At 41.1% G+C, this 27,920-nt stretch overlaps 1 protein-coding gene across 2 annotated transcripts in view; it reads right to left on the reverse strand.

Annotated features, from left to right (window-relative positions):
• The window catches only part of LOC147605861 (AT-hook motif nuclear-localized protein 10-like), a 30,076-nt gene extending 22,301 nt beyond the window's left edge, over window positions 1-7,775 (reverse strand). Inside the window, exons 1-2 of one of the 2 annotated variants that reach the window (XM_086792429.1) lie at window positions 6,912-7,775; window positions 6,206-6,288 (exon numbers count right to left, since the gene is read on the reverse strand). In XM_086792429.1, coding sequence (XP_086648555.1) covers window positions 6,206-6,288; window positions 6,912-7,356 — 528 coding nt within the window. In that variant the 5' untranslated portion in view covers window positions 7,357-7,775. The remainder of the gene's footprint in view (window positions 1-6,205; window positions 6,289-6,911) is intronic. The other variant, XM_086792430.1, reaches the window with a different exon arrangement.
• Between the last annotated feature and the right edge of the window lie 20,145 nt (window positions 7,776-27,920).

Genomic DNA, 27,920 nt, shown 5'->3' on the forward strand with positions numbered 1-27,920 from the left:
TAAGACAGCATTCCGAACCACATTTGGGTTGTATGAGTTCTTGGTTATGCCCTTTGGTTTGACAAATGCGCCTGCCACATTTAACAGAATGATGGACAGGATTTTCAGGCCTCATAGAGAGTTTGTGGGCACATTCTTTGATGATATGATTGTGCATTCACAAACTGAGGAAGAGCATAGAAGGCATTTGGCCATTGTGTTTGCAGAACTCAGAAACCATAGATTGGTGGTTAATGGCAAGAAGAGTGAGTTTTTCTTGCAGGAGATACATTTCTTGGGGCATATTGTGTCTGGTCATGGAGTCCGTATGGATCCAGCCAAGGTAGAAGCAATACTTAATTGGCCAGCTTTGAGGACCGTGCATGATGTACGCAGCTTTCTAGGATTGTGTTCCTATTACAGGCGTTACATACGGCACTTTGCTGAAATTGCTTCGCCTCTTCATGCTTTGACGAAGAAAGCAACTCCGTTTAGATGGGCTGATCGGGAAATTACAGCATTCAAAAAGCTCAAAGAAAAGCTTACTTCGGACCCAGTATTGGTGTTACCGGACCTCCGAAAGGCTTTTGTTGTCCAGTGTGATGCATGTGGAAGTAGCATTGGTGCAGTTCTCATGCAAGAGGGACATGTGATAGCCTATGAGAGTAGAGTTTTGCAAGATGCTGAGAAGCATTTACAGGTGTATGAGAAAGAGATGTTGGCTGTAATTCACGCTCTTTCTACATGGAAACACTATTTGCTTGGGGCTGATTTCACTGTGCAGACAGATCATCAGACTTTGCGATATTTCCTCACGCAGACTAAGCTTTCAGAGAAGCATATGCGTTGGGCAAACTTTTTGTCAATGTTTCACTTCCAGATTGTACATGTGGAAGGCAAAAAGAATGTAGTGGCAGATGCTTTGTCACGCAAGCCACAGGTCTCTGCAGTTTCACTTGCTTATCACCATGAGCTTGATGAAATGAAAGAGCAGTATGCCCATGACGAGGATTTTGAAAGGTTGTATGATCAGATGTCTGAGGGTCAGCGGCATGAGCATTACACTCTCAGAGATGGGTTTTTATTGATGCATGGCAGACTGTGTGTTACCAGGCCATTGCGACTCAAGGTTATGATTGAAAGTCATGCTCCACCGTATGCAGGTCATAGAGGTATTGACGCCACGGTCAAAGCAGTGGAGACTTTCTTTTATTGGCCAACCTTGAGAAGAGATGTTGATGCCTTTGTGAGGCAATGCATCGTATGTCAGAAGGTAAAGTTTGACCGTCAGAAGACACCAGGGTTATTACAGCCTTTACCTATTCCGGATAGACCTTGGGAGAGCATTGCCATGGATTTTGTATTTGATCTTCCACGGACACAAACGGGAAATGATGGCATCTGGACTATCATATGCAGGTTCAGTAAGCAGGCTCATTTCATTCCCGTGAGGAAGACAATTAAAGTGGATCATATGGTGAAGTTGTTCATGGCGAACATCTTCAAGTATCATGGCTTGCCTACGTCTATCATTAGTGACCGTGATCCACGGATGACGAGTTTGTTTTGGAGAGGGTTGTTCGACAACATGGGTACAACTCTCAAGTTTTCATCGTCATTTCATCCACAGACAGATGGTCAGTCCGAAGAGGCTAACTCGACAGTGTTGGATCTTCTCAAATGTTATGTGTCAGAGCACAAGCAACAATGGGAAAAGTATCTTCCTTTGGTGGAGTTTGCATATAACAACACTGTACATAGCTCGACAGGCAAGGCGCCTTTTGAGATTGTAGAAGGAGGGAAGAAGGTACCACCCATTTTGCATACAAAGGATAAGATCTTTGAGGCTGATCAGTATGTGGAGAGCTTGGATGAAGCTTATCGGAGAGTTAAGTTGGCCCTCCAGAAAACTCAGCAGAAGCAAAAGAAAGCCGCAGACCGTCACAGACGTGATTTACAGTTTGCATTGGGTGATTGGGTTCTTTTGCGTTTTGAAAAGGCTAGACTCAAGAAGATGAAGGGTAAAGAGCGCTTATTCCCTAAGTTGAGCATGCGATATTATGGGCCTTTTCAGGTTTTGGAAAAGATTGGTGAGGTAACCTATCGTTTGAAGTTACCAGATCACTGGAGGATTCACAATGCTTTTCATGTGAGTCTTCTTAGACCTTTCCGTGGGGATGTGCCTGATGATGTATCAGATGAGGCTCAGCCGGAAGTTGAGAAACTTGATGAGGTTCTGATTCCAGAGCAGATACTGGCACATAAAGAAAGGAAGGTACGAGGTAAAGTTTCCCGTCGCTATCTTGTGAAGTTCAAGAACTATTCACCGATGGATGCGAAGTGGATGGAGGAAGGTGACTTAACAGATTCACCTCAGGTTTTGCAGCTTTATCTCGATGCCTTTGAGTTAGAGCCGACTCTTATTGTGGCTCATTCAGGTTCAGCAGAGCATGGGTCTGGAGCATTACCTGATGCTCAAGAGGGGGGTAGCACCTCCACTCCCTTGATACAGACAGGCTCAGATGACATCTAGAGGTCGCTTGGTGCAGATTTTATCTCATCCGAAGGTACTGGGGCTGACAGTACATCTGTTTATGGGACTTCTATGATATATGTGTACTAGTCACATCGAGATTTTTCTGGATATGTATGGTTCACAGTGGTATACAACTTGGACTATTACTATGCCATTGGTTTGCAGTGAATGTTGATACATGTGTATGGCTCAGAGAGATTGGGACGCTGATCTTGCCATATTGTATATTTCACTTTGGATATTTTGATGCATCACCAGAATGCAATCGAGGACGCTTGCCATCTTTCAAGAGGGGGGTATGTCATGGCCCTGTGAAAATGGAGCAAGACAAGTGTGGGCATGGTGGTTGCAGGGTCAGAATATTTTATGATTCACATGGGGGGTGCCCGGACAGTGTCTAAAGATGTGTGGACAACCCTAGGTGTGAAGGGGGAACATTAAAACATTAACTTTTAATGTTTATAAAAGTTGCCCCTAGGCCTTAGTGGCCCTAGGGAACTTATTCAAGTTGGGCCCTAGGGATTATTATTATTTTTGGGGGAGGAGCCACTTTTGGAGAGTTTCTCTCTCTTCTCTCTCTCTCTCTCTTCCCTTTTGGGAGTCGTGGAGCAAAAGCATGTGCTCATGCGTGGAAAAGCACAGAAGGAGGAAGGCGCCTGCAGAAGACTGTTTTTTTTGTGGCTGTTTTCTGGGAGCTGTGTGCTGGAGCAGGCCGTACAGGTCCGTACGACAGCAAGTACTGCTGTGGACAGAGGCGGCGCTGAGCTGTGGACAGATACAAGCTGCAACAGGCGGCTGCAGCTGCTGAACACAGGCTGAACAGGTTGTACGACTGCAAGTACAGTCCTGTACCTTCTGCAGGTACACTGTACGGCCAGTTTTGGGGTAAGTACAAGAGCTGGACAGTACTGTAGCAGTCGGCGCAGGCAACCAGCAGCAAATCAGCAGGCGGCTACTTCTGAATTCTCTGTAGAAACAGCCCGTACCGTCAAGTACAGGCAAGTACAAGCAAGTACAGGCAAGTACAGGCAGGTACAATCAAGTACAGTGCTGATTTTCAGATTTGTGCTTTACAAGGACAGCATAGGAGTGAGCATCAGAAGGAAGATACAGGCAAGTGCAAGCACTTGTGTGAAGCAGGATTGTGGGTTCAAGTGCCTGCAGGCACAGATTAGTGCTGTTGCTTCTTCCAGAATTGTTTCACGAGCTGAACTTGGTAAGCCTTGACTCTGTTCATCCATCTCTCTTTCTATTGCTTGATGTCTGCTACAGGTATGTGTTATCTGGCTCCTTGTGAGAGGAGGAGTTTGGCAGATTGACAAGAGATTAAGACAGGGATTGAACAGCACATGTATGTTGAGCTGAGAAGATGTATCATGCTTATGAGTTATGCCAGATGTATGCCCATGGCTGGCCTGCTTTGTGAACTTGGCTGATCAGAGGGAGGCACAGTGTGTTGCTTGAGGACACAGATCTGTGTGCATAGATCCTCTGTGCTGAGAAGGATTTGTGGGCAGTCAGATTGGACTACAGGTGTAAACTCTTGGCTGGTTTTTATGTTGTACTCAGCCATACATATTATTTTAATGGAATAAAGAAATACCGCAAGGGGCGCCAAGCTTTGGGGCCAACAGGTGTCGTTGTGTATTCAGATTTGGGCACTCTAGCTCCAATCTGTGTTTGGTTTTTCATCTAGACTACAAGTGGACGGGTGATTGTTCCCACCGCACTCTGGTTTTCTATCAGAGGCCGGTTTCACCTACCATCTCTGTAGATAGCCCACTTGCCTGCTCTACGGGCCTCATGAACTATCACCATCGCCTCCCACCAGTGTGCCACCTGTGCTGGGGTGAGATCATCTCCCATGTACACATGTGTGCCCTTGAGGGCAGCTCATCTGTCTAAGAAGGCCTGTCTACTAGTGGCATCAAGGAATCTGATGATGAGGGGCCCCTCTCGTGTCATATCTTTGCCTACCCTCCATGTATCTGCAAAGGGGGAGGCAATCATATCCACTCCTATCATCTGGCAAAGCATCATGGCATCCACCTTAGGGGAAGCCCCTGCACTCGCACATGGAGGACCCTATCCTTCTTGCGTTTCTCCTCCTTTGTGCTTCTTCACCACCTCCACCCAATCTTTCTTGGTGGTCTATCACTTGCAGCCTTCAGCTGCTCCAAGTCCATCCTTAGACCCTCCTGAATATTCAGCTCCCCCTCCTCCATTGCATGGTCCTTGACCATAGCCTTAAGGGCTTCCATTTCTGCCCGGAGTTCCCCTGGGCCCTATTGCTGGGGCAGCCTCTGGCATTTCCAGTTCTTGCATCTGGGTCTCTTTCAACAATCTCCTCCTAGTGGTTCATCTTTGCTGCCAATTCTTCAATCTTGTTATTCTTGCCCTGTATCTCCTTGCAGAGGCCTTCCTTGTTCGCCCAGCGCCTTCTTGATGTTGTCCTCCACTGTCTTGATGTATGCCTCCAGCTCCTGTAGGTTCCTTGTGGATATTTACCCCTAGTTGCTGCCTTGTGGGTGGGTGGGTGGGTGGGGAAAAGGCAGAAGGACAGGGTGCGCAGAGCAGCACAGCACAGCACAACAGGCGCAGCAACAGTGCACAGCAGGCGCAGCACAACAGCGCACCAGAGCAGTGCAGCCAGTGGGAAAAGGGAGGCGGACGGAGTGCACACCAGAGCAGCGCAGCAAAGCAGCGCACAGCAGACACAGCAACCAGAGCGGGGGATGGCGCGAATAAAGGGGGGGCCACCAGAGCGCAGCGCGAACACAGAGGGGCGCGGAGGTGCTCACGTGAGAGAGAGAGAGAGAGAGAGAGAGAGAGAGAGAGAGAGGGAGGGAGGGAGGGAGGGAGGTCAGATTTAACTCATGTGAGATCATTAAAGTGGATAAGATCAAATACAACTTTCATGCACATGAGAATTAAGTTTTCACAATGTAAAAGTTTCCCAATTTTCACTTGGAGAAGATGCAAGCAATACTACAGCAGTGCAAGAACAATCCATTGAAAGTTCAGTCCTAGATGAAAGATGAAATAAAACGCTGGCAAGTTTAGAAGACGTGTGGAATTCAGTATAGTGACCATGTGCTTTTGAAGATACCAAAGTCTAGGTATGCTTCACTCAAGGGAAATACTAACACTAAACTGGCATATGGATATTACTGACCCTACAAGGTGATAAGAAGGGGTGTGCTCATATCAAAAGAGGCATCCACTGGTTGAGATAGGCATCCACTGGTTGAATAGATTACTATGAAATTGTGAAAAAAAGGATGGTGCTAATGAATAGGCCCCATCACCCTAAATACAATCTTGTACAACCCCTCTATCTGCTAGCTTTGCTCTAGATCCTACAAATATTAACATTGGCACGTCTGTAGAAACTAGCTAGTTTTTCTAATAAATCATATTGTTTTTTATAAGTTAAGTCATGCCTAATAACAGTCCAATCACACCCCCTCTCCAAAGTTTAAGAAAATAACAAAAAACACCACAAAAAGATCTACCAACAAAGCAATTAGGTTATTCAAGGGTGGCCTATGACTCTACATTCCCATCCACTGATACATGTTGATAAGTCAAGGCACACCTTCAAACATTACTTGTAAGAGAATAGATATTAAGCACCACTTGTCAACAAAATCGGCACAACATTGAAACAAATGTAAGACAAACCCCTACCTCGCCTGCAGCAATTGTAATCACATGGGGAGTAAAACCAACCCCTGCTGTGCCTGCCAGTAACCCCCCTGGTAAGAACCCGTCTGTATAAAGGTATTAAGAAAGACACTGTTCAAGTTGAATATGGAGGATACAGCAAAACAAGCACAAAACTGAACCACACAGTCAGCATGTTCAAACTATGCAATGCAAAGCTTCAACAAACAACAAGGCAACATTTGGATCCTACAGAGGCCACCTTCAAAATGAGTTTCAAGAAAACTAATTAAAACCTGAGGTGATTAATATGCCTTTATGCAGAAGGCTGAGGCAGGCCTTCCACTCTGCCTCGGCCTTTGATGCAAGTAAACAAATCTTACTCTTTGCAATGTCCTACGTCCTGGATGATGGCATGGACATTGTCAAGAAATTTGGTGCCCTCACAAATGCTCTAATGTTTTGAGAGCACTTGGTTTGATTAAATCTAGCAAAAAAGCACCTACACTGCATTTCTACTTGTTGCAGCACAAACACATGCAGTTGATTCAGTTGAGCATCCAATTAAAAGAATATACACTTGTGTTGTTAACCAGAACTCCACTAGATTGATACTAAGTGTACCTAGATCTAGTTTTTCTGCTTTATGTAGCCAACTTTCCTAGAGCTCAAAATGAACACAAAACTTTCCATTTCAAAACATATAGGCAAGTAGAGCAAGGTTTCTTACCTAAAGCTGCAAGTTGCTGCTTTTTTCCCAAGCCAGGGGGTCGACCTCGGCCCCTCTTTTGTGATGAGGAGGCAGGGCCAGATGTAGCTGTAGTAGAGTGTGAAACCAGGGCTAAGGCTATGCTTCCATCAGGGCCATATTTCCGCGGCCTTCCTCGTTTTTTCTTTAGTGGTTCCATAACACCTACGTTGATACCCATGTGCATGCTCACAGGGATGGGTTGGGTAGCTTGAATGCCAGAGCCCGTTTCATATGGAAGCTGGCCTGTATTATGGGCGGCCATGGGGGATGTGATTCGTATGGGTGCTGGGGCATGGAGACCCAAGGGAGGTACAGGAATGGCTGGGGAGCTTCCTCCTAGCTGAGCAGCAAGGCCCTTCTGCAGTATTACACTAAATGAGCTTGGGGGGGACATGATCCCAGCCATGGGTTCTCTACCTTCCATGCATATAACAACTGCCGAGACCGGTCTTGCAGCTTTTTCTGCTGTCTGCTTGCTCCAGTGCGAGCTCTGAGGGCCCGTGAATACCTTATTTTCTAAGAGAATTAACCACACAAGCAATTTCTAGACTGGCCGGCACCATGGCGCCTCCTGTTTAGATCATCGTGATCCACCCATTTCTGTGAAAAGCAGCGCTGAGAAATCTGCTCTGCGGCTGTTGCTTCATACTGAAGGCCGCTCAGATGTGAGCGATGTGGTTGGGTCTTACTGCAGCGCGTGCAGAAGAGAATTGAAGAAGAAGCTACTTCGCACTTCAGCTTTACAAGGCCAAAACCTAGCAGCCAATTATTGTCGTAGTGTGTCACTTCGGGCGACCCTCATGGGGGGCAGGAGATCGAAACTGGTCCACACTTAGCGAACCCACTAAACTGGCGGCTCCGCCCTAAATTTGAAATCTCATCGCCGCCAAATTCAGCGCCATTCCCGCCTGCCTACGTGGCATCTTGGGTCATTTCCCAAGAGAGCCTTTTTTTTTTTAACACTAACAGTTTTTTAACACTAGTCAGTGAACATTTTTAACACTAGTCAGTTTTTTAACACTAGTCAGTGAGCATTTTTTTTACACTAGTTAGTGACCCGCGAGTTGCCGCTCCCCCTTATGAGCACACGGGACTACTCTGAAGCCGCCATGTGGCCGAGCAGTTCGCACGGCTCGGCCACATGACATCTCCATAATTGTGTGCATAATAGTGTGGATTAAGAAGATTTGAAAACCTTCATAGTGTGGTTTTTACATGCTAATATTGTGAAGCCTTGCATGCTTACATGGCAATCCGTGATAAATGATGCAATGCTAGATAAACTTGATACACTGTACCTTTTATTGACTTCAAGCTCATTCTTGGATGGGCACCCAAAGATTGTACGTCCAAGCAAAAGGCACTATTTGGATTTGCTCCTGCCATTAAGCACTCCTAGATGTTTAAACGGCCTTATTTAGTTTTTATTAAATAGTTATAATCTTGCTATAGGAAAATGTCAGGTTTATTTTATTTAGTGGACTTTTCAAAGCACTCAATGCATGTGCCTTGGCATGATGATTCAAAGCACAAGTTGTGACCTTTTTGGATGGCTATAGCAGTTGCTCCTTCTGATGAGAGATGAATGAGGAAAAGAAATATTTTGGTTGACTTAACATGCATGAAGTCAAATTATAATAGCAAAACCTTAATCTCAAAAAAAGTGTGGCTTTTCAATTATAGATTATCACACTCCACTTAAGTTGTAACACCCTAAATTGAACCTATCTTTGCAAGTTCTAGATTTTTCCCTTGATAAACTTGTGGAATTTTTATGGTTTCTATCAATGACCCTATTTTGATCTTTACAACAAGACTAAGCAAAGTTACCTAGAGTTTGGTGATCTTATGCCTTTGACTCAAAGTTTCATGGTTATTGTTGGATAATTTTTAGTTTCTTATAGCAAATATCAATGTGTTATCATCATTATTTTTTGGTGGTTGCTTCACATTGCTATTATTTATTATTGTTGAGCTAAAATTAGTATTTTTTATTGTTGGATTAAATTTAATCCTTATTGTAATTTGTTTCTTCTCATCCGTTATACAACCATCAAATGTTTTTCACTAGCTTAGAAGGCATGATTTTTTCATTTAATTACCTATTTAGAAATCAATTCCTTACATTATTTTGGTTTAAAAAGGACAACCTTGAGTTTTTGTATAATTGTCATAATAAATCTCACACACATTGTGAAACCGGGTTTTGTGTTCGATTAAGGTTTACAAAGAAATTTTAATGTGATATGAAAAATAAGTGGATGGTAATTATACCATTACTGTTGTATGCCACTCATGTGAACATTCTATACGAAAGTGATTTTTAAAGCTATTTTTAAATCTTTTATGCAATGACAATATGCATAAATATCACCTTAAATGCATAAGGTGAGACATACTATAAAATTTTGATTGTACTTTTTATTCTTCCAATAAATTTATGAGTTCTTATATAGGTGTAATCATAGCTTAATCCACATATAAATGCAATTAAGATCACCTTCAAATCTATGTTTGTTTTTTGAAGCAACAAAGTACTCAAAAAATAAAAGCACGCATGTATGGCATGTTCAACTTGAATTGGAAAAAGCATCCTTTACATGTCAATGGCCATACCTTTTGTTATCTCAATCACCCATTAAAGTAGGTACAATATGATGACCTCTAGGTAAAGTGTTGATGTGTGTGAAAGCGATCTCCCACACTGTAGTGATTGTTTACCAAATCAGTGTGATTTGACTTCAACAATATTGTCTTTTCTTTCCTTAAAAGGCTAGATATTGCTTTCTTCAAGTGCTCCCAATTTATAATTCTTTCAACATGTTCATGCTGATAAAGAAAATACATTTCCCATCATGTGCATTTGTACCAAAGAAGCAACACGGAGGGATGTAAAGGTATGGTTACATATTAGTAATGACGTGCATTTATACCAAAGAAGCAACACGAAGGGATGTAAAGGTATGGTTGTATATTAGTAATGAGGTGCATTTGTACCAAAGAAGCAACACAAAGGCATGGTTATATATTATGAATGAGGTGTATTTGTACTTTTAATGCAAAGCAATGTTGAGGTCGTATGCTCATTCTCAATAGCAACAAGTAATTACTTAAATGTTATATTTGTGAATCCTTTTATGATAAGGAAATCTAGCATTCACTATTAAAATTATATTAGCAAAGTTAAGGTCTTATATTCTCTCTCTCTCTCTCTCTCTCTCTCTCTCTCTCTCTCTCTCTCTCTCTCTCTCTCTCTCTCTCTAGGGCTTTCTAAACATGCATTTCACACTAGTCATACATAGGGGGCATATTTGCATCTCAGAGGAGTCCTAATAAGTGGGTAGGCCTACTCCATCTTACTTGCCAGCAGGCACCCCTGAGCCACACCACACATAGACAAATCTATGAGATTCTTCAATGATATATATACCCTTACTATATCTCAGAGGAGTCCTAATAAGTGGGCAGGCCTACTCCATCCTTCTTGCCAAGCACCCCTGACCCACACCACACAGACAAATCTATGAGATTCTTCAATGACATATATAGCCTCACCATAGCCACATTTGCCACCATGAGGAGGCTTATAGAGTCACGTTGTTTTTGTCATCCACCTCAATAACTCGCCTCTATCGCCTAACACAACTATGGACACTCAAAGTCAAGCAACACAACAAGTTTGTTGCTCAACAGCTCAGCTCATGTTGTGTCGTCACCCATCTCAACTACCTAGCCACTTATGCCGCCCAACAAAGTTGGACTGACATGATTGTCAACCCAAGAACAGAGTTGTCATCAACATACGATCAACATACGATGTAGACAACCACTAGTAAAGACTATACTACAAGTAGACGTATAGCTTACGAGAGCCAGAAGGGAGTGAGACACCAATGGTCTGAAGGACACGATCATATAACCAAAGGAACATGCTTTGGCTACCTAGGATCGAGGTTTGTCGGCCACCCTTATGTGCAAGGACATATTAGCCTTAGTTCACATAAATGCACTTCATGATGTACCCAAGGGATGGCATGGCCATATAAATGCTAGCATCCCAGGCACTTCATAAAGTATCATCAGTTATTTCTCATTAGTTCACTTTTAAGTGAATGGGGGCACCCAACTTATTATTAGGACGCCCAAGGCCAGTAAGTGGCATGTATATAAGTGACCTTCACTGATGAGAAAGGGTCATTCTCTTAGGTCTACTTTTGTGTAAGCTAATACTCTCCTTGTGCTTCTACTATCTAGATGTATTTGCCTACTCTTGGTAGTACTTGTGCGTGTGAGTTTCTTTCATGCCATGCTTGCTAGTGAGAGGTGTTAGTGTGAGTACTCTCCAAAGCAGCGGTTGCCTTAGACTGTGGCTTGGATGAACTAGAGTAAAGAGGGACCAATCTCTGCTTGGTTAGCTTCATGGGGTGATAACGAAGTGAAGGTTTCTATAGCTACTGCAAGCTACCACATTGGGTGTTGCCCCCTCTCACAAAGGAGGTAGATGAGTTATCACATTCCTAATGATGAGAAAGGTACAAACATGGCTGTCTTTGTTTAGTTTTTGTTAGCGTTGGTGGGTGTATTCTATCGCTATCCCCATGGCGTCACTGTCGGGGAGCATAGTGATTTGCCTTTGTAGTTGTATTAACCACCATTAAGTAGGGCTTGTTTTTGTTACCTAGGGGGGAGTGAAAGATCTACTAGTGGGATTTACTAAAAGACCTGCTAATGGGAGAGGGATTTAGGAAAAAGGATCAAGGATTAAGGGATGTAGGAAGAAGGATTAGGAAGGATTTGTGTTGTGTGTTTTGGGGGGATTGATTCGAAGGTTTTTGTTGGAATGATTTATGATTTTTTCTTGTTTTTTTTTGTGTGTTTGGTTTTGATTAGGATTGTGTGTTTCTTTTGTTTGATTGCATAGTAGGCATTTCAATACATTAGTTGTAGGGATTTAGGATAGCATTGAGGCGTCCGTAATAAGCAATTGCATGGATTAGTAGATATCTGTAAACTTTAGGCATTAAGAGCAGTGCATCATTAACCTTGACCTTGAGTAGCTTTGGAATTAGATTAACCTTAGGTCACCTTTACCTAGGATAGATTAGGGACGGTGCTCAGGAGAAGTGGTGTTAGAGAGAGAGATAAGAACTAATTCATTTGACGAGTTGCCTGCTAATCTAGCATTGACAAGCTATTAATCCTAGTGCTGATGAGCTAGCTACTAATCCCAGTGTCAACATGCACTACTAATCTTGATGGATGAACCACTTGTGCTAATCCCAACGTGAACAAGATAATCCTTCTGATGAGCTGCTGTGTGACGAGCCTGCTGATTGTAGGCATGACCTGGCAACATGCATTGACACATGACATGCATAGTCTTTGAATAAATTTTGAATTCTACATGTTTAAAGTTTTTTGAAGGCTTAAAATTTGAATTAAAGGTTTTTAATTTTCTTATTTTGTGTTGAAGGTATTTTTGAATTGTTCAACTAAGTCACATACTTTCAAATATTGCATGTAGACAGATTTTGTGTGATGAGAAAAAAGTTTTTTGAGAACATCGCTTGTGATGGTGTATTTATACTTTTAGTAGGCGTTAATAAAATGTTGACGGTGTTTTTAGCGATATTTATAATTCATAGTTTTTTACATCAAAATACTCCCTTCTTGTAATTAGTACCTTAAGACTTGGACATCAAGATTCTTCCTCTTATTTTATACTGGTTTCAAATATATTTTTACTTGATTAATATTATATACATTGTAAGAAATAGCTTTAAAATATTGTATGCGTCCTCTTTTCAATTGATTAGGACCCAAAATATTATTCCTTATGCAATTCTTTTTGTATTTCAATCAATAAGTTATTATAAGCAAAGCAATAGACACTAAGTACTATACGATAAATTACGCAACACAAAAGATTGCACAATTAACTAAGTTATTTTTATAATGCCTTATATGAGAGAAGAAAGGCTAGTTCATGATTAGGAAACCAAACACATTTACATACACAAAGGTATAACCAATCCTTGAAAGTACTCTTGAAAATAGGGAAGGCTCATCCCGTGGGATGCGGTTAAGGTCTTTTAGATTGCTTGTGCTCTCTCTTTTTTGGTTTTTTACATTTATGATGTACAAGTGATATGTACACGTGGACTTCTTCTATCATTGTAGCTCTTGTGAACTAACATCTTGTTGCACTTGGTTGTAGAGGAGGAACAAGCTCAATATCCCTTTACTAAGATGGGATGTCGGGTGGAGTAGTTAATTTGCTATCTTATAATGTTACACGTGTCCTACTAGGCAAAGGAGTAGCTAATTTGCTATCTTGTAATGTTTGCACTAGCCATTTTGGCATACAATTGGATGCCGGTTGGTTGTCCTTTCCTCCTCCACTACATAATAATTTGATCTATGGGTTGAAATTTGAGCTAAGTTTTAGCGGTTATAGGCTAATTTATAGCACCTTCTTGAGAATTCATTTGCTCAACATTGTACAAAGGAAGGAGTGTTATCAAAGATGTCATGTAAGCATAAATTTTGCATAAAAGCATGGGTTGAACTGAGTTTTCAACAAAGATAACATCTCTACTCCCCAACATCCACCTTTTGTAACCAAATGGTAGAGTGTCTACATTCTTTTTTGAGCTATATCCCACAAAAATGCATTTTATTGCCTTGTCATCCAGCTTAGTTGCTTAGGCACAAGATCTTTAGAAAGATAACAAAATTCCTACAAATGAGCTAGAGAGGGCTCTTGTGGCCAAATGGTAGAGTGTCTATACCCTTTTCTAAGCTATATCACACAAAAATGCATTTTACTACCTTATCATCCAGATTTGCATTGTTGCTTAGGCACAAGCGCATAAACAAGACAACAGAAATCATGTAAATGAGTGAAAGAGAGCTTCCTACTATTCCAAGCTTTAGAAGGGTTAATTATCTACAAGGCCATGGTGGGGTATCTATTTAGCACATTAGTGGCATACATAACCAAAAACATGAGGCAAATCCTAGCCTTTAACCATGGAATGTGCCATCTTGATGAGAGATCTATTCTTCCTCTTAGCCACATCATTTTGCTGAGGTGTGTAAGGCACTTCAGCAAAATGATGTGGCATGTACAACCAAAAAATATGAAGCGAATCCTGGCCTTTAACCATGGAATGTGCAATCTTGATGAGAGACCTATTCTTCCTCTTAGCCACCACAACATTTTGCTGAGGTGTGTAAGGCACCGTGTATTAATGTTTTATGCCTCTTTTAGCCATATATGCATGAAACTCCTTTGATATATATACATGTAACGCTTTTGACTCCCCTCCATATGTATGAAGGTACCAACTCCTTTAACATATACTCCCCTCCATATGTATGAAGGTATCAACTCCTTTTGACATATGCTCCCCTCCTCCATATGTATGAAGGTGTCAACTTTACAAGTAGATACATTTTCTTCCATAGAAACAAAGTGTCTAAAGCATGTAAAAACCTTTAACTTTTCCTTCAATGGACGCACCCAGGTGTGCCTAGAGTAGTCATCAATAAAAGTCACAAAGTAGAGATACTGATGGTATTCTTATAGGACCACATACATCATTATGTATAAACTATAATTTCTAGACAACCCTTTTTGATCCATCTTTTGGGAATGATGCCCATTGTATCTTTGCCAAAATGCACCCCTCACATACATGTTTAATAGGGGCCTCAAAATTTGACACCATCTCTTGCCTTTTAAGACGTAAAAATTTATCGAAATTCAAGTGACTGAAGCGAGCATGCCATAGCCTGTGTGGTAGTAACTGAACAAGAATTATGTGCCAATCTCTCATACCTATCCAACTTAAAGCCCATGGATTAGAGTACCATAGTGATCTCTTCATAACTCAAGTCATGATCGTCACACTTGTCATCATAATAAATCTAACCACTAGGCCTGCCCTAGCAATGAAAGAGATTAACATTAGTCATGATCTTCACACTTGTCATCATAATAAATCTGACCACTAGGACTGCCCTAGCAATGAAGGAGTATGACAACAAGTTCTTTCTAATGTCCAACACAAGTTCTTTCTAATGTCCAACACAAGTAAGACTTCTGAGAGAGTGATTGTCCCACCATTTGTAGCAGTGAGCACAACCTTACCAACTCCTTAACTCCTTTTCACTAGATTTGAGGAGTTATTTGCACATGTGACTGTGACTTCTTAAGGTGTAGACCCCCACAAATCATGTAGAGAAGTAATGTACTTACTAGCACCACTATCAAAATATCAGACATGCTAATGTATCACTAACATGTTATACATCATAGATAGAAGGGTTATAACTATAGTGCAAATTAAATGCCCAATCATCCTCTGTACATAGTTTATTAACTGCGTCATCAACCACAACCATATACCATACTCTTTTTCTACATTCATTGATATAATGTCATGGCTTTCCATAATAGTTGTATTTACCTTTCTTCTTTGGCTTATCACCCCCCTTCTCGATATCCTTCCCAGAAGACTGGGCCGATTCTGCCTTTGGCTTATAGCTACCCGAAGAGAAGGCTTTGCCTTAACCTTTTTGACTGATCAAGCAACAAATGCCTGATCTTCCACACACATAATAATTTAGTTTTGACAAGATTTCTCTTCTTGTAAGAGCATTGTGACCAACTTATTAAATTTAAGGGCATTGGGATTACCCTTCATCATAAGCCAAAGTGTGGATGCAAAAAAACCCTGCTATATGAATCTGTTAAAATTATGAGAATAGTAGACACACCAATGAACTGTTTGGATAGGCCTCATCTCGATACATGTAATCTACTCTTTAATGTCTTTCAAAAGCCCAACCAATACATGAAACATCATATATAGGACCATAGTGAGGGCTAAGAGAACATTCTCTTATACCAATTGTTTGAGTGGAGACAAAGGTAGCAACACACTCACACATGTAGCAAGCAAGCAGAGATAGAGAGAAGCACAATAATTAAAGTACAATTGAAGTGACATGATAATGTTAGTTACATAGTCACTTATAAGAGTGTGTACACACACAATTTTAAAAAAAAACTCATGAGGAAAAAAGTGTCTCGACCCATTATTAGCCTATGTCCACACATCACTGTTCAGACTTTCCAGATAGGCTATATGGACACCTACTAAGTTGGGTGCGGCCGGGCAAAGCCCTTTGTATATATATAACTTTTGATAATGTGAGTAGAGAGAACAACCATTTCTCTTCTGGAAATCTTTCCTCTTAAGCTCTTACCCCTTACTTGTTGCTTATATTATGCATGCTTCTATGAGTGCTTGTGGTGTGTTAAGTGTGTATGCTTGATAGCTTGAGTGAGAGTGATTGAGCTAGAGTGGAGAGTGGTTCAAGCTTTCTAGTTTCACCATTGACATTGGAAGGATCGCCATGGAGGAGACTGAGAGTATAGGAGATCGGTTCAAACTTTATAGCTTCACCATTGGAAGGATTGCCATGGAGGAGATTGAGAGTACAGGAACATCGGTTCAAACTTTATAGCTTAACCATTGCCATTAGAAGGGTTGCCATGGAAGATTGAGAGTGGAGAAAGAGTTCACACAAAAGCAATTAACACTCCTCGTGGCCTCTTTTTCCTCTCCTATTGGGAATTTCACGATCCAAGATACTTGGTTTTCCACTACCCTATAATTTCTTGCATGAGGGTAAGGTCCTTTGACATGAACAAATGGCATCGCTATTAGGGAAGGACTAATCTTGCATGAGCAAAGGAAGTAGAACCATCTTTAACTCAAAAATCTTCTATTTTTCTCACTTAATCATGCCCTTGGATGCAAATCCTTGGTTAATGTTAGGGGAATGTGTTCTAGAGTAGGGGAATTGAGAGGATTAGAGAGTTAATGTGTGTGATTTGTGTGTATGAGTGGGTTTATGTGATTAGATTATGTTTTCTTACTGACCATAACATTAGGAAAATGTGTTTTAGCAGTATTGAGTGGATTATAGAGTTAATACATGTGATTTTGTGTGTATACAAGTGGATTTATGTGATTTGAATAGGTTTTCTTACAAGTGGATTTATGTGATTTGAATAGGTTTTCTTACAAACCATTATGTTTTCTGTTGCTAATTTGATACATTCTCTATCTCAAGGGCGTGATGGAACGAAGAGTAAACTCTCCTAAGTGCGATTGATGTAGGTTCTCTCTTTATTTGGTTGCTTCCATCGTTATCATAAGCATTAGCCTTAGGTTAATTAGATAATTAGTGCACATTAACATTATTTATATTTTTTGCCAAGCGTAGCTTAATCTAGCCATTAATTAAGGTACATTAGCATTTTTTGGTATTTTTTGCCAAGCTTAGCTTAATCTAGCTATTAATCTTTACAATTGTTATTTTTAGAAGAATGGAGTATAAAATCATGGCATTAAGCTGTTGCTATGCATCACTACTATGCTAAAAAACCCAAAAAATCAAAAAAAAAACTTGAAAAAGTCAAAATTAAAAGAAACTATATCTTTTTTCTTTCTAGAATTTTTGAATCGTTGAACAAATTTTGGATTATGCACCGGATTATTGACAATCCGAAGTTTAAATCATTGACTAGAGTTGAAAGCGGGTATTAAGGCATTTCCACACACTTATTGAGCTAAAAAAGGGGATTACCAATGGTATGAATCAAAATATTCTCTTGTAAGGGGGTATAAAGTGGTGTAAAGACCCCAGTTGTACTTGAAAAGTACACTGAGAATGACGCCAACCATTGCCTTAAATGCACTTTCAAATCATCGATCCCTATTCGATTTTGATCCTTGATCCTAGCTCACTAGTCTCAATCTCCACAATCCCAATACCATATTGTCCAATTATGGATCATCAATCCAAAATACAAATCAATGTATAATTTAGATCATAGATCCAACTCTCAGATCATTCTTGTTTTGGATCATTGTAAGTTTGGGATTGTCTATGATCTAGATTGTCAATCCAAAATCTAGAACATTGATCTAAAAATCTCAAATCCGGATTGTCATCTGAGTGGACTTCTACAAATCAGAAAAACAAATAAAAATTTTGATATTTACATTATTCATATGTACCTTGCACATTTTTAATTCATGTGTCTATTGGTTTTCAATCGTGCTTTTAAAAAATCTTTAAAAAATACAAAAACATCAAAAACCCATAAGAACTTCAAAAAATAAGGAAAAGCTTAAAAGGGATAAAGCCTTAACAAGTGATTCTAGCACTAGATCAGGTGCTTATGCATTTTCGATCAAGCCAAGTCATTGCTCAATCATATTCTAACTTGACCTTTGAATATGAGACTCACGCTCTGACACTAGGGAGTGGTATTGGACCACGAGTATAGTTGACCTCTCTAATTGCATCAAACACTAGGGAGTGGCACTGGACCACCAGTATAGTTGACCTCTCTGATTGCACCAAACACTAGCTCAGAAGTAGACCAAGATTCCTTTACATTAGACCCTACAATAAGGGAGGAACATCTAGCTTCTGTTGGTACGAGAATCGTTAGGCGAGAAACTGCACCTTTTGAAAGAACCATATCGGTAAACCTTAGTCAAACTAGTAGTACCAATACATTTAGGACGGGGAACTACAAGAGTTGAGAGCCAGGAATATAGATCCTCAAGTGTACTAGTAACTCCTCGAGTTGAGAGCCAGGAATATAGATCCTCAAAGTGTACTAGTAACTCCTCGAGGTACTGATATATGGATACCTAATGATGTATTCAATTCCTTAAGTGTACCAGTAACTCCTTGAGTACTAATATATGGATACCTTATGATGTTTTCAGGTCCTGTGTTCAGGTCATGAGTGACCAAGAGAAGCATCTTTTGGGGCACCATCCTATGGTTATGTGGGACCATCCTATACTCAAGTACCTCCTAGAGTCAAACCCAAACACATGGCTGGAAGGTATATGGATACTCAATGATGCATTCAAGCTTCATACCTCTTGATTGACCAAGAGAAGCATCTTTGGGGCACACCTATGGTTATGCGGACCATCCTATACTCATGTACCTCCTAGAGTTGAACCCAGGCACATGGCCATGATGGCTCTCGATCTAATACTAATAGCAAAACCAGCTAAAACAAGGGCCTAGACTCACATAGCCTATGAAATGAGAAGAGCTACAGAGTACCACCATTCCGGTGGTAGTAGTAGTCAGATCCACAAGGAGAATAAGAGAGGAAGTAGAGCTTAGCCATCCCAGGATAAGACCCTCTCCAATAGCCAAACTCATTTCCAAGTTTTATGGAATGGGAAATCCCTATAGTAGCCATTTGGATACTTTTAAGCAAGTATGTATAGTACAAAGGGTGACCTATCCTAGAACAAAGATAGATGCTTTTGGCTTGACCTTCAAAAGTAATGCTTTGCTTTGGTTTTAAATACTAGAAGATTCATGAAGAGAAATTATGGAAGACTTGGAGCTAGCATCTACAACGGGGTTCTACCAAGATAGGTGTCATGCATGGGTCTGTAACACAATTATATTAATTCAAGCAGCTTAAATACAATATTGAGAGATTGCATCAATCATCTCAAGAACTTGAACAACAAGTGTCCTGCTGAGGAAAAACTGAGCCAAACTAGGCTAATCTCTTTGTTTTTGGAAGTATTAAGAAGCAAGCAAAAACATGATGCATTATATGCCAAGAGGCATTGAACGCTAGTGGAATGCTGCTTGGATGACAGACTTTGGCATGATAACTTTAAGGGCATCCCCTTTGTAGATAGCCTAAGGTCAAACACATTGGCTAAAACTCAGCCTAGCAAGCCATGATTCAAAGAAGGCTGAAGAACCCAAGAGTGAAGAAGACATAGCAAATGCTATGACCAAAGGACTCAAAGGGGTATTCAAGGTAGCTCCAAGAGAGGTAGCTCAAAGGGGTATTCAAGGTAGCTCCAAGAGAGGTAGCTCAAAGGGGTATTCAAGGTAGCTCCAAGAGAGACTAACCATCCTCATTTGGCTCCTAAACAAGAAATGATGTGGCATGCTACTTATAGAAGGAACCACATGGCTCATGAATATCAAGTTCTAAGAGCAAACCAGTGGTGTGGATATTGTAGAAAAGATATGGAAATCATGAATTGTGAAACTTCTACCATGACCAAAGAATGATGAGAATGGTGGGAGAGCCAACATTACTAACACCTCCTCAACCATTAGCCTTGCCAACACCACCTCCTAGTGGTACTCAACCAATCCCACTAGGAACAACTCCTATAAGAAGAAGACTAGTTGAGGCTGAACCTATCCTAGAAGAACCTCTTAATAACCACTGGATTTCTACGCTGAATACCTTGACTCAATGGTTGGAAGCCCACTAAGGAGTGAGCACCACATGGTCTAGCCATGACATTTGATGCTAGAGACACACTAACAATATTAAGGCAAATAGCATGAGGAGCTTACCAAGTAAGGGATATCAATGTGCCAAGGTAAGCTCCCTTAGCATGCTTCAGATGTCAAGGCCTCACAGTGTGGTTGACTACTGCCAATTGACAGCTATCCTAGAAGACTCCTAACTCACCGCCATTGGTGGATAGATGGTGTATAAAGTGTGGCATCAATCATTTGATTAGTGGCTACCCTCTCAAGCCAACCAAAATCCAACTCCTCAAATGATTACATCATTGACTGCCATTAGGTTTGGAATCGTTAGTGTAACGTGTCTGTCATCTTCTTCGGATGAAGAAAAGGAAGTTTCGTAAGGTCGTGAGACAACACAAGCAATTTGGCATTAGAATATCCTAACAGGAAAAAAAGGAAAAACAAGAAACATGGACCATAATTAAGGGAAGGTAAGATCATTGCTAAGCGAGCCTCAAACTGTTACGTCGATGTGTACGCCACCATAGCCAAGGAGGGCTCTAGAGGAATGTGGATAAGTGTCCACAATGTCAGGCTTATATAGTGGCATGCCTACCCACACTAGCGCGATCGCCCACGATCCTCTATTTCGCACGCCTCACCCCTGAACCCCGAACACACTCACCACACGCACTTCGCGTGTGGACTCCATGTTCAATCGAGCTCTACTGTCGGGTGGCTCATGCATGCCATTACATGCTACACAATATTACCCCCCCTTCTAAAGAGTTTTTGTTTGTGAAAAAAGAACTGGGGAAAGTTGTTGGTAAGCAGATATAGTTGTTCTCATTTGAGATCTTTTCTAGTTTATCCTTTCACTTAACAAGTGTCTATCGATACACAGTAAACCTCATGTTGCGATCTCTCAACCAGAACTTCAAGGCAAACTACGTGCCCTGGTTTTTACATGCCACTAGCACAAAAGTTAGATGTACTTAAGATCTCTTCCTGAACTCAAGTTTGTAGACTACGCTACCAACCATTTGTAGACTACGCTACTAAATATTTGTAGACTATGCTACCACACTACGCTACCAACTTGTCGACTCTTCTTCTTGCATAGCCATAGGAGATGTAGAATAGAGTCCATAAAATAACATAAATGGAGCAAATCTAGTCATGAACAACAAAAAACAAATTTCAAAGTTGAGAGGTATGCCTCTCCACTAGATTATTCATCTATGCATAAGAAAATCTAGAAGATCTAGACTAGAGTCTATAAATCAATGTAAATGGAACAAATCTATCTAGTCACGAACAATAAAAAACAAATTCCAAAGTTGAGAGGTACTCCTCTCCCTAGATTATTCATCTATGCACAAGCATATGCTCTAGAACCTTGTTTGGTTTTCAGTTTAACCACCACCATCAATCTACACATAGTTGACCTCACTCTTACTTAGATTGATATTTAACCTTTGAAGATTTTCCTTCAAAGATGACTATCAAACTTTCTATCTCTACATCCACTATATCTGTGGGTAGGCTATATAATTTGTATAGATGCTTGAAAACTCAAATGTTTCCATATCCTATTAGTTGGTCAAATGTTGACCTTTTTACTTTTCCCTTCAAGGAGAGGTTTTGTTCGCGAAAACGTTCAAAAAGTTGTAAACAAGTGTTTGTGTGTAGACCATATGGTCACCTACGCTTGTAACTTTCCTAAGTACTACGACAAGGAAAGCAAGACACATAATACATATTTTTCTTAAGTACTACAATCAAGGAAACATACAACACTCGTATTTCATTTGGAACATCAAACCATAGTTGCCACTTGAAACTATGGAAGATGTCAATAAAACACAAATTGCTACAAGGCATCAAATAACATCATGCCTTTAGTATACGCGTGAAGTCCTCAAGAACATCATAATGAATGTGCTCTGACATTGAAGGACTTCCTTTGTATGGTCTACGACATCAAAGGTATTTTTCTCTCATGGTTAGAAACCATATGGGCTTTAATCCAACAAATTTGTGCAACTGTTAACGTGTCTTTAGCAAATTGTTCTATAATGTGGTAAAGTTCAATCAACCTTACAGAGGAAAGCTACACTTTCCTCTCTTCAAAAGTTATTGCGTTCTTTCAATAACAGTTTACACATCTTGCAATGAAGATGATTTTCACAGACAACATCGATGCGATGTATAATGTCTATGCACTACTAGAAAATCAAGAGATGTGCACTAATGAGAGTACCACTCCCAGTCCACGAGTAGATACATGCCTATCCACATGTCTACTCCTGCAACCACTTTGGTTGCTTTGGAAATACATATCTATGTCTCTACGGCAAACCATGTCTCTATGGACATGTTTATGAGCTATCTATAGTCACATCCAAAAGCTAATAGCACCATCCAGACAAAAAATACACACTCTTGGAAACTTGGCCACTTAAAATGACAAGGTCAGGGCTTTATCTAGAATATCAAGAACCTAAGGTATGTGACTTTCCATAAAATTTGAGCTCATTGGAAGTCAACACATAAAATCAGTTAATAGATACTATCTCTCTTTCGGAGCTTGATCATGTGTGAGAAGAAGTGAGAGAGAGGACTACGCCGGATCTCTTACCAATGTTACATCGCTACATACATCACCACATAGCCAAGGAGGGCTCCAAGCTCGTGATCACCAACCAACCATAGAAGAATGTGGATAAGTGTCCACACTGCCAGGCTTATACAGTGGCATGGGTGCCCACACTAGCCCGACCACCCACAGTGCTCCAACTCGGGTGCCTCACCCTTGAACCCCGGACACACTCGCCACACACACTCTCTAACGTGTAGGCTCTATGTCTAATTGAGTTTTACTGTCGTTTATGGGCAACACGCATGCCATTTATAGGCTACGTGACACAAATTGAACCAATCAGACCAAGGACTGTCGAGTCTTAAAAGGGGGTGAATTAAAAAAAAAAGAGAAGGACCTAAGGGACCTTTTAAAGAGAAGGATCCAAGGGACCTTCTAGGTTATTTTATGTTCTAGATTCCTCCTTTCAAATGACCTTAGAAGAAGAACAAGGAGTAGAAATCCTAGCTAGGTTAATCCTAACTGATAGATCTGAGAAACTTAGGGAGAAAGCCCAAAAAACATCACAAGCCCATAGAGATGAGAGGTACAGACAAACCAAGCATCCAAGGGATGATTTGGTATACATTAAAATTAAGGATGTTTCAAAAGCTCCAATTCAAATCACCATGGACAAGAAACAAGAGACAAAAGGCAATGACAGATCAATCCAGATGGATAGGATGGATGAACTATTAGAAGTGGCCAAGAAGGTACGGAAAGGATGATCCATGTCCAGACCTAAATATGACAAAACCCTTCCAAACAAATTGCAAGAATATCCAAACCCAAGAGAGGAGATCTCAAGGATAAATGAAGCATAGAAAGCAGTGCAGTAGATCCAACTAGAAATAGAGGGACCTGGGGGACCAATCTTGTTATTTCCACAAAATTCCTAAATCGAGACTTCTAGAGCCAGTCTTAGAAGTATCTCATGAAGATAGTGTCTCGAATCTAAGAATCAAAAAGGGATCAACTGCTACAAGACCACTCAAGACACCACTGGAAACTTAAGAGGCTCTATTATTGAAAGAGCTTAGTTCCGAGGAAGAAATCCATAGCACTACAAGCCTTTAGAGCTCAAAGAAGTGGAAAAATTCACAGCATTACATGACCACATCCTAAGGGAACCGATGATTTATGATGCGAGGTAACTTACACTCAGGGAATTAATGCTAAGAGAAAATACAGAAGGAAATGTGTCTGAATGGGCATGGATGTAATGACAACAATCGAAGAGAAACTCATTACAGACCATGCTTACATACATCGGCTTAGATGAGTTTGTGACCATAGCCAATGTGCCTTTTCAATAAGGCTAGAGTTTAAAGAAGAAACAAGAGCCTTGAGCAATTCTTTTAGCTCCTGTGACTGTCATGATGGTTGAATACTTAACAATGATACTAGAAGCTTGGAATGAAGTCCATTAATGGATGAGAAATCAACTTAAACCATTAGGGGACTTAGATGAATGAGACTGCCTAACTAGGAGAATGAGGAAAACCCATGAAAATTCTATAAAGACGTTGATAGGATTTTTTTGTGGCCAAGAGGATATGATCAATGGAGATGCTCATCCCAACCCCAAGAGAAGAAAATAATACATTGGATATGGTTAAAGACCTTAGGAAATGCAAGATTCTTGCATGGATAGCTACACGCTTGTAACTAGATGTAATAACATGTTGTTAGGACTGTTACATGGTGAATAGCTGACAGGATTGGGTAGAGCAGGTGAGGGCATGCATGGGATAGAGTGTAGATATGCAAGGAGAAGGAGAGAATGGAGGGTTTTTTTTATGAGAGCATTGTGGGAGCTTGTGTGTGTGTTGAAGAAGATATTGCTAAGAGAGCTAGTGTTGGGTTGCGAAATTGCTCTGAAGCTAATTATCTAAGGTTTTGTCCTATGTGAAAGGCGACGTGGGGTGTGAGAGAGAAGAATAAGATCTGTCTAGAGTAGGGGATTGCAAGAGTGGGAGAGCGTTTTGTGTGGCAGATTGTGTCCCCCAGAACCTCTCATAGTGCAATACTGTTGGAATCTCGACAAGATTCGAGGATTGCTCAAGCACCTCCCTATTGTATTAGCCACTATAAGCCTGCAAGTTGTTGTTGCAGACAATATAGTTGTTGATGATCTTGTTGGAGTAGAGAACATATATCTGGTTTCTTTTGTGGTTTTTTGTGTGAGAGATCTCTAGCTCTGTTGTTATTTTCATTCGTCTTCTCCACTCCCAATCTCAGGGTGTGTTACATGTCACACAGTCTTCTTTGAGTACACAGAGAATCAAGTTGTGTGAATTAAAGAGTTCTTATGTGTTTTTTTCTGGTTCAATTCTATGTTGCCTAGATGGAGTTCTTTTGAAGACAAGGTTGTAAGTGAAGGACTGTTTATGGTTGAGTTTGTATTGGGCTAGTTAGCCTAAGGGTTAAGTCTGAGTTAGCCAAACATTAGAAAGGTCAGCAGGTTGTGTTGGGACCTTATTCTGACCTATTTGAGTTGGTAGGAAGTGATTCTGAGGCACAAATGACGATTTTGTATCTGTTTGAGGACAGCTGTCAGAAAGTTTGGTTGTCTTATAAATTTTTTGTGTCAGTAGTCTAACACAAGTGGTCAGCTGATTGTTTGTGAGGTTTGGTTGTTCTGGTTTTGTTTAAGTGTTTTGAGGCTCCTGTGGTGTTAGATGACTTAAAGGAAGGAGAGAGAATCTATGTCATCTAGTTTAAGATGGTTAGTTGAGTGGAAACAGTTCATTCGGAAGTAGTTGTGAGCTTGCAGTAGTCAGCAGAGAGCCTGTAAGATGATATCTTGCAAGGCTTGAAAGTGTCTGAGGGTTGTTGGGTGTAGGCGGACATTTTGGGAAGTTTCAAAATTTACTAAAGACTTCGGAGGTAGAAGGTTTTGTGGCAAAATTCTGAGGCAGAATCCTACAAGAGAAGGGTGAAGGAAAGATTGGAAGAGGGTTGGCATGACATCTAGGAAGGTCGAGGGATCGTGTTTATCTGGTCCGCTGGAGGATGTGGCAGATACTAGAGAATCAACTTTGGATTGGGGAAAGCCATCCGAATTTGGAGGCAGGTGAAAGTGAGAATCTGATTTGTCTGGGGCAGCCATGAGAGTATTCTGTCAGCCAAAGGTAAGCTAAGGGCAGCTACATAGTTCTGAGAGGTTTTAGAACAAGGATTTGAAGCTAGCCGACGATGGAGAACACTTTAGGATTCTTGAGAGTAGATTTTTGATAGGAAACAAAGAGAGGTCTTCGGAGAGGCAGATTTTGAGCAATTCTGCGTCACAAGCTGGAGATGAATTTAGTCAGCTAGGGAGTCGGATGGAGATGAATTTAGTCATCTAGGAGTCAGCTGTGGTCAGGAGAGGCTTTTGGTAGATAGATCAAAGACATTGGAGGTCAGTGCTGACCCTAGAGGACATTTTGAATAGACTGCCAGACTAAATAGGGAGGTTGGAAGGGTATTGAAATATCCAATTGAGGTAGCTGAGGACCAGGGGATTTTAGTTGGGTGTACTGGTGCCTTCTAGTGTTGTTTTTACTGGGCTGTGGTGCTTGTAATACTCTCCTCCCATCTTCTCTCAGTGCATGAAGTATGCAAGACTGGCTTTCGGGTGGAATTTGAGGAGCATTCAGTTGCTCTTCGTCGGGACCGTGAGACTAGCCACGTTGTTTGGGAAGGCGGTGTGGAGAATGGTATCTACAAGCTCTTTGCACTCTCCTCGTTGATAGGTTATCAGGTCGGAGATCTGTGGAAGTTTCGTTTTGGCCACTTAAATGTGGATTCACTGTGGCGAGCTTTCCGAGACCAGATGGTGGTTGGCTTGCCAGATGTTGGCAGTAGGCAAGGACGTTGCAGTTCTTGCATACATGGTAAGCAGCACAGGGAATCCTTTCCGAAGCAGGCTTCGAAGCGGGCTTCGAAACCGTTGGAGTTGATTCACACTGACTTGTGTGGACCTCAATAGACACCATCATTGGGAGGATCTCTCTATTTTATGCTGCTTGTTGATGACTGTACCAGATTCACGTGGGTCTACTTTCTTTCACAGAAGGACCAAGCTTTTGCACGGTTCAAAGATTGGCACGTGATGGTGGAGAGAGAGTGTGGATTGCAGGTAAAGACTCTCAGGACCGACAAAGGGGGTGAATTCTCCTCGACTGTATTTCTCAGATTTTGTGCAGATCACGGCATCAAGAGGAAGCTGGCCAATACAGGATCGCCTTCCGAGAATGGAAGCTTAGATGTCTGGGAGTGGTGAAGAGGTTGCAGGTGACTATTCTTGGACAGGAGGCTAAGCTGGATGTTCATGTCATGCCAACAAGGACAAAAGCTTATCCATTGATTTTGGGGAGACCATGGTTGATAGCAATGAGAGCAGGACAAGATTGGTGGAGAGGGCAAGTTAGGTATGACATGGTATGGATCAGCCTGCCAGGAAGCAAGTTGGGTATGACATGGCCAAGGGGAGAGAATTGATCCTAGAGAGTACTTCAGAGGATGAGGATGAAGAAACCAGTTCCATAGAGGACTCTGAAACAGAAGAGGATAGCTCAGAGGATGATAAGGGGGAAGTTCAATTGTTGGAATCAGATACTGATCTCATATGCATGTCTTTACAGTTGTGTATAGAGAAGGGGGAGAAGGTGGAAACTGAGGTTGAAGAGCAATTAGATAAGAAGGAAGTTTTACAGAAATGCTTGCCAAGGATCTAGCTGTGTGGAGAAGAAAGATTACCTGACAATGTTGCAGTAGTTTCCATATCTGTTTATTTATTCTTATACTCAAGTTAGGGGGGTGTCAGCTATTTAGCATGAGATACAATTTAAGCTTGAAGCTAAACCAGTTGTGCAAAGACTGAGAAGACTGGGAGTTGTGCAGTAGTAGGTATTGAGAGAAGAGGTGAATAAACTATTGAAAGCGGGGTTCATTTCCCCAGTTGACAATTTTGAGTGGGCTTCTCTAGTTGTGATTACTCCCAAGAAGAATGG

Source organism: Cibotium barometz, chromosome 58, assembly GCF_041138505.1.
Source record: "Cibotium barometz isolate CiBa-2024 chromosome 58, ASM4113850v1, whole genome shotgun sequence".
Lineage (NCBI taxonomy): Eukaryota > Viridiplantae > Streptophyta > Polypodiopsida > Cyatheales > Cibotiaceae > Cibotium > Cibotium barometz.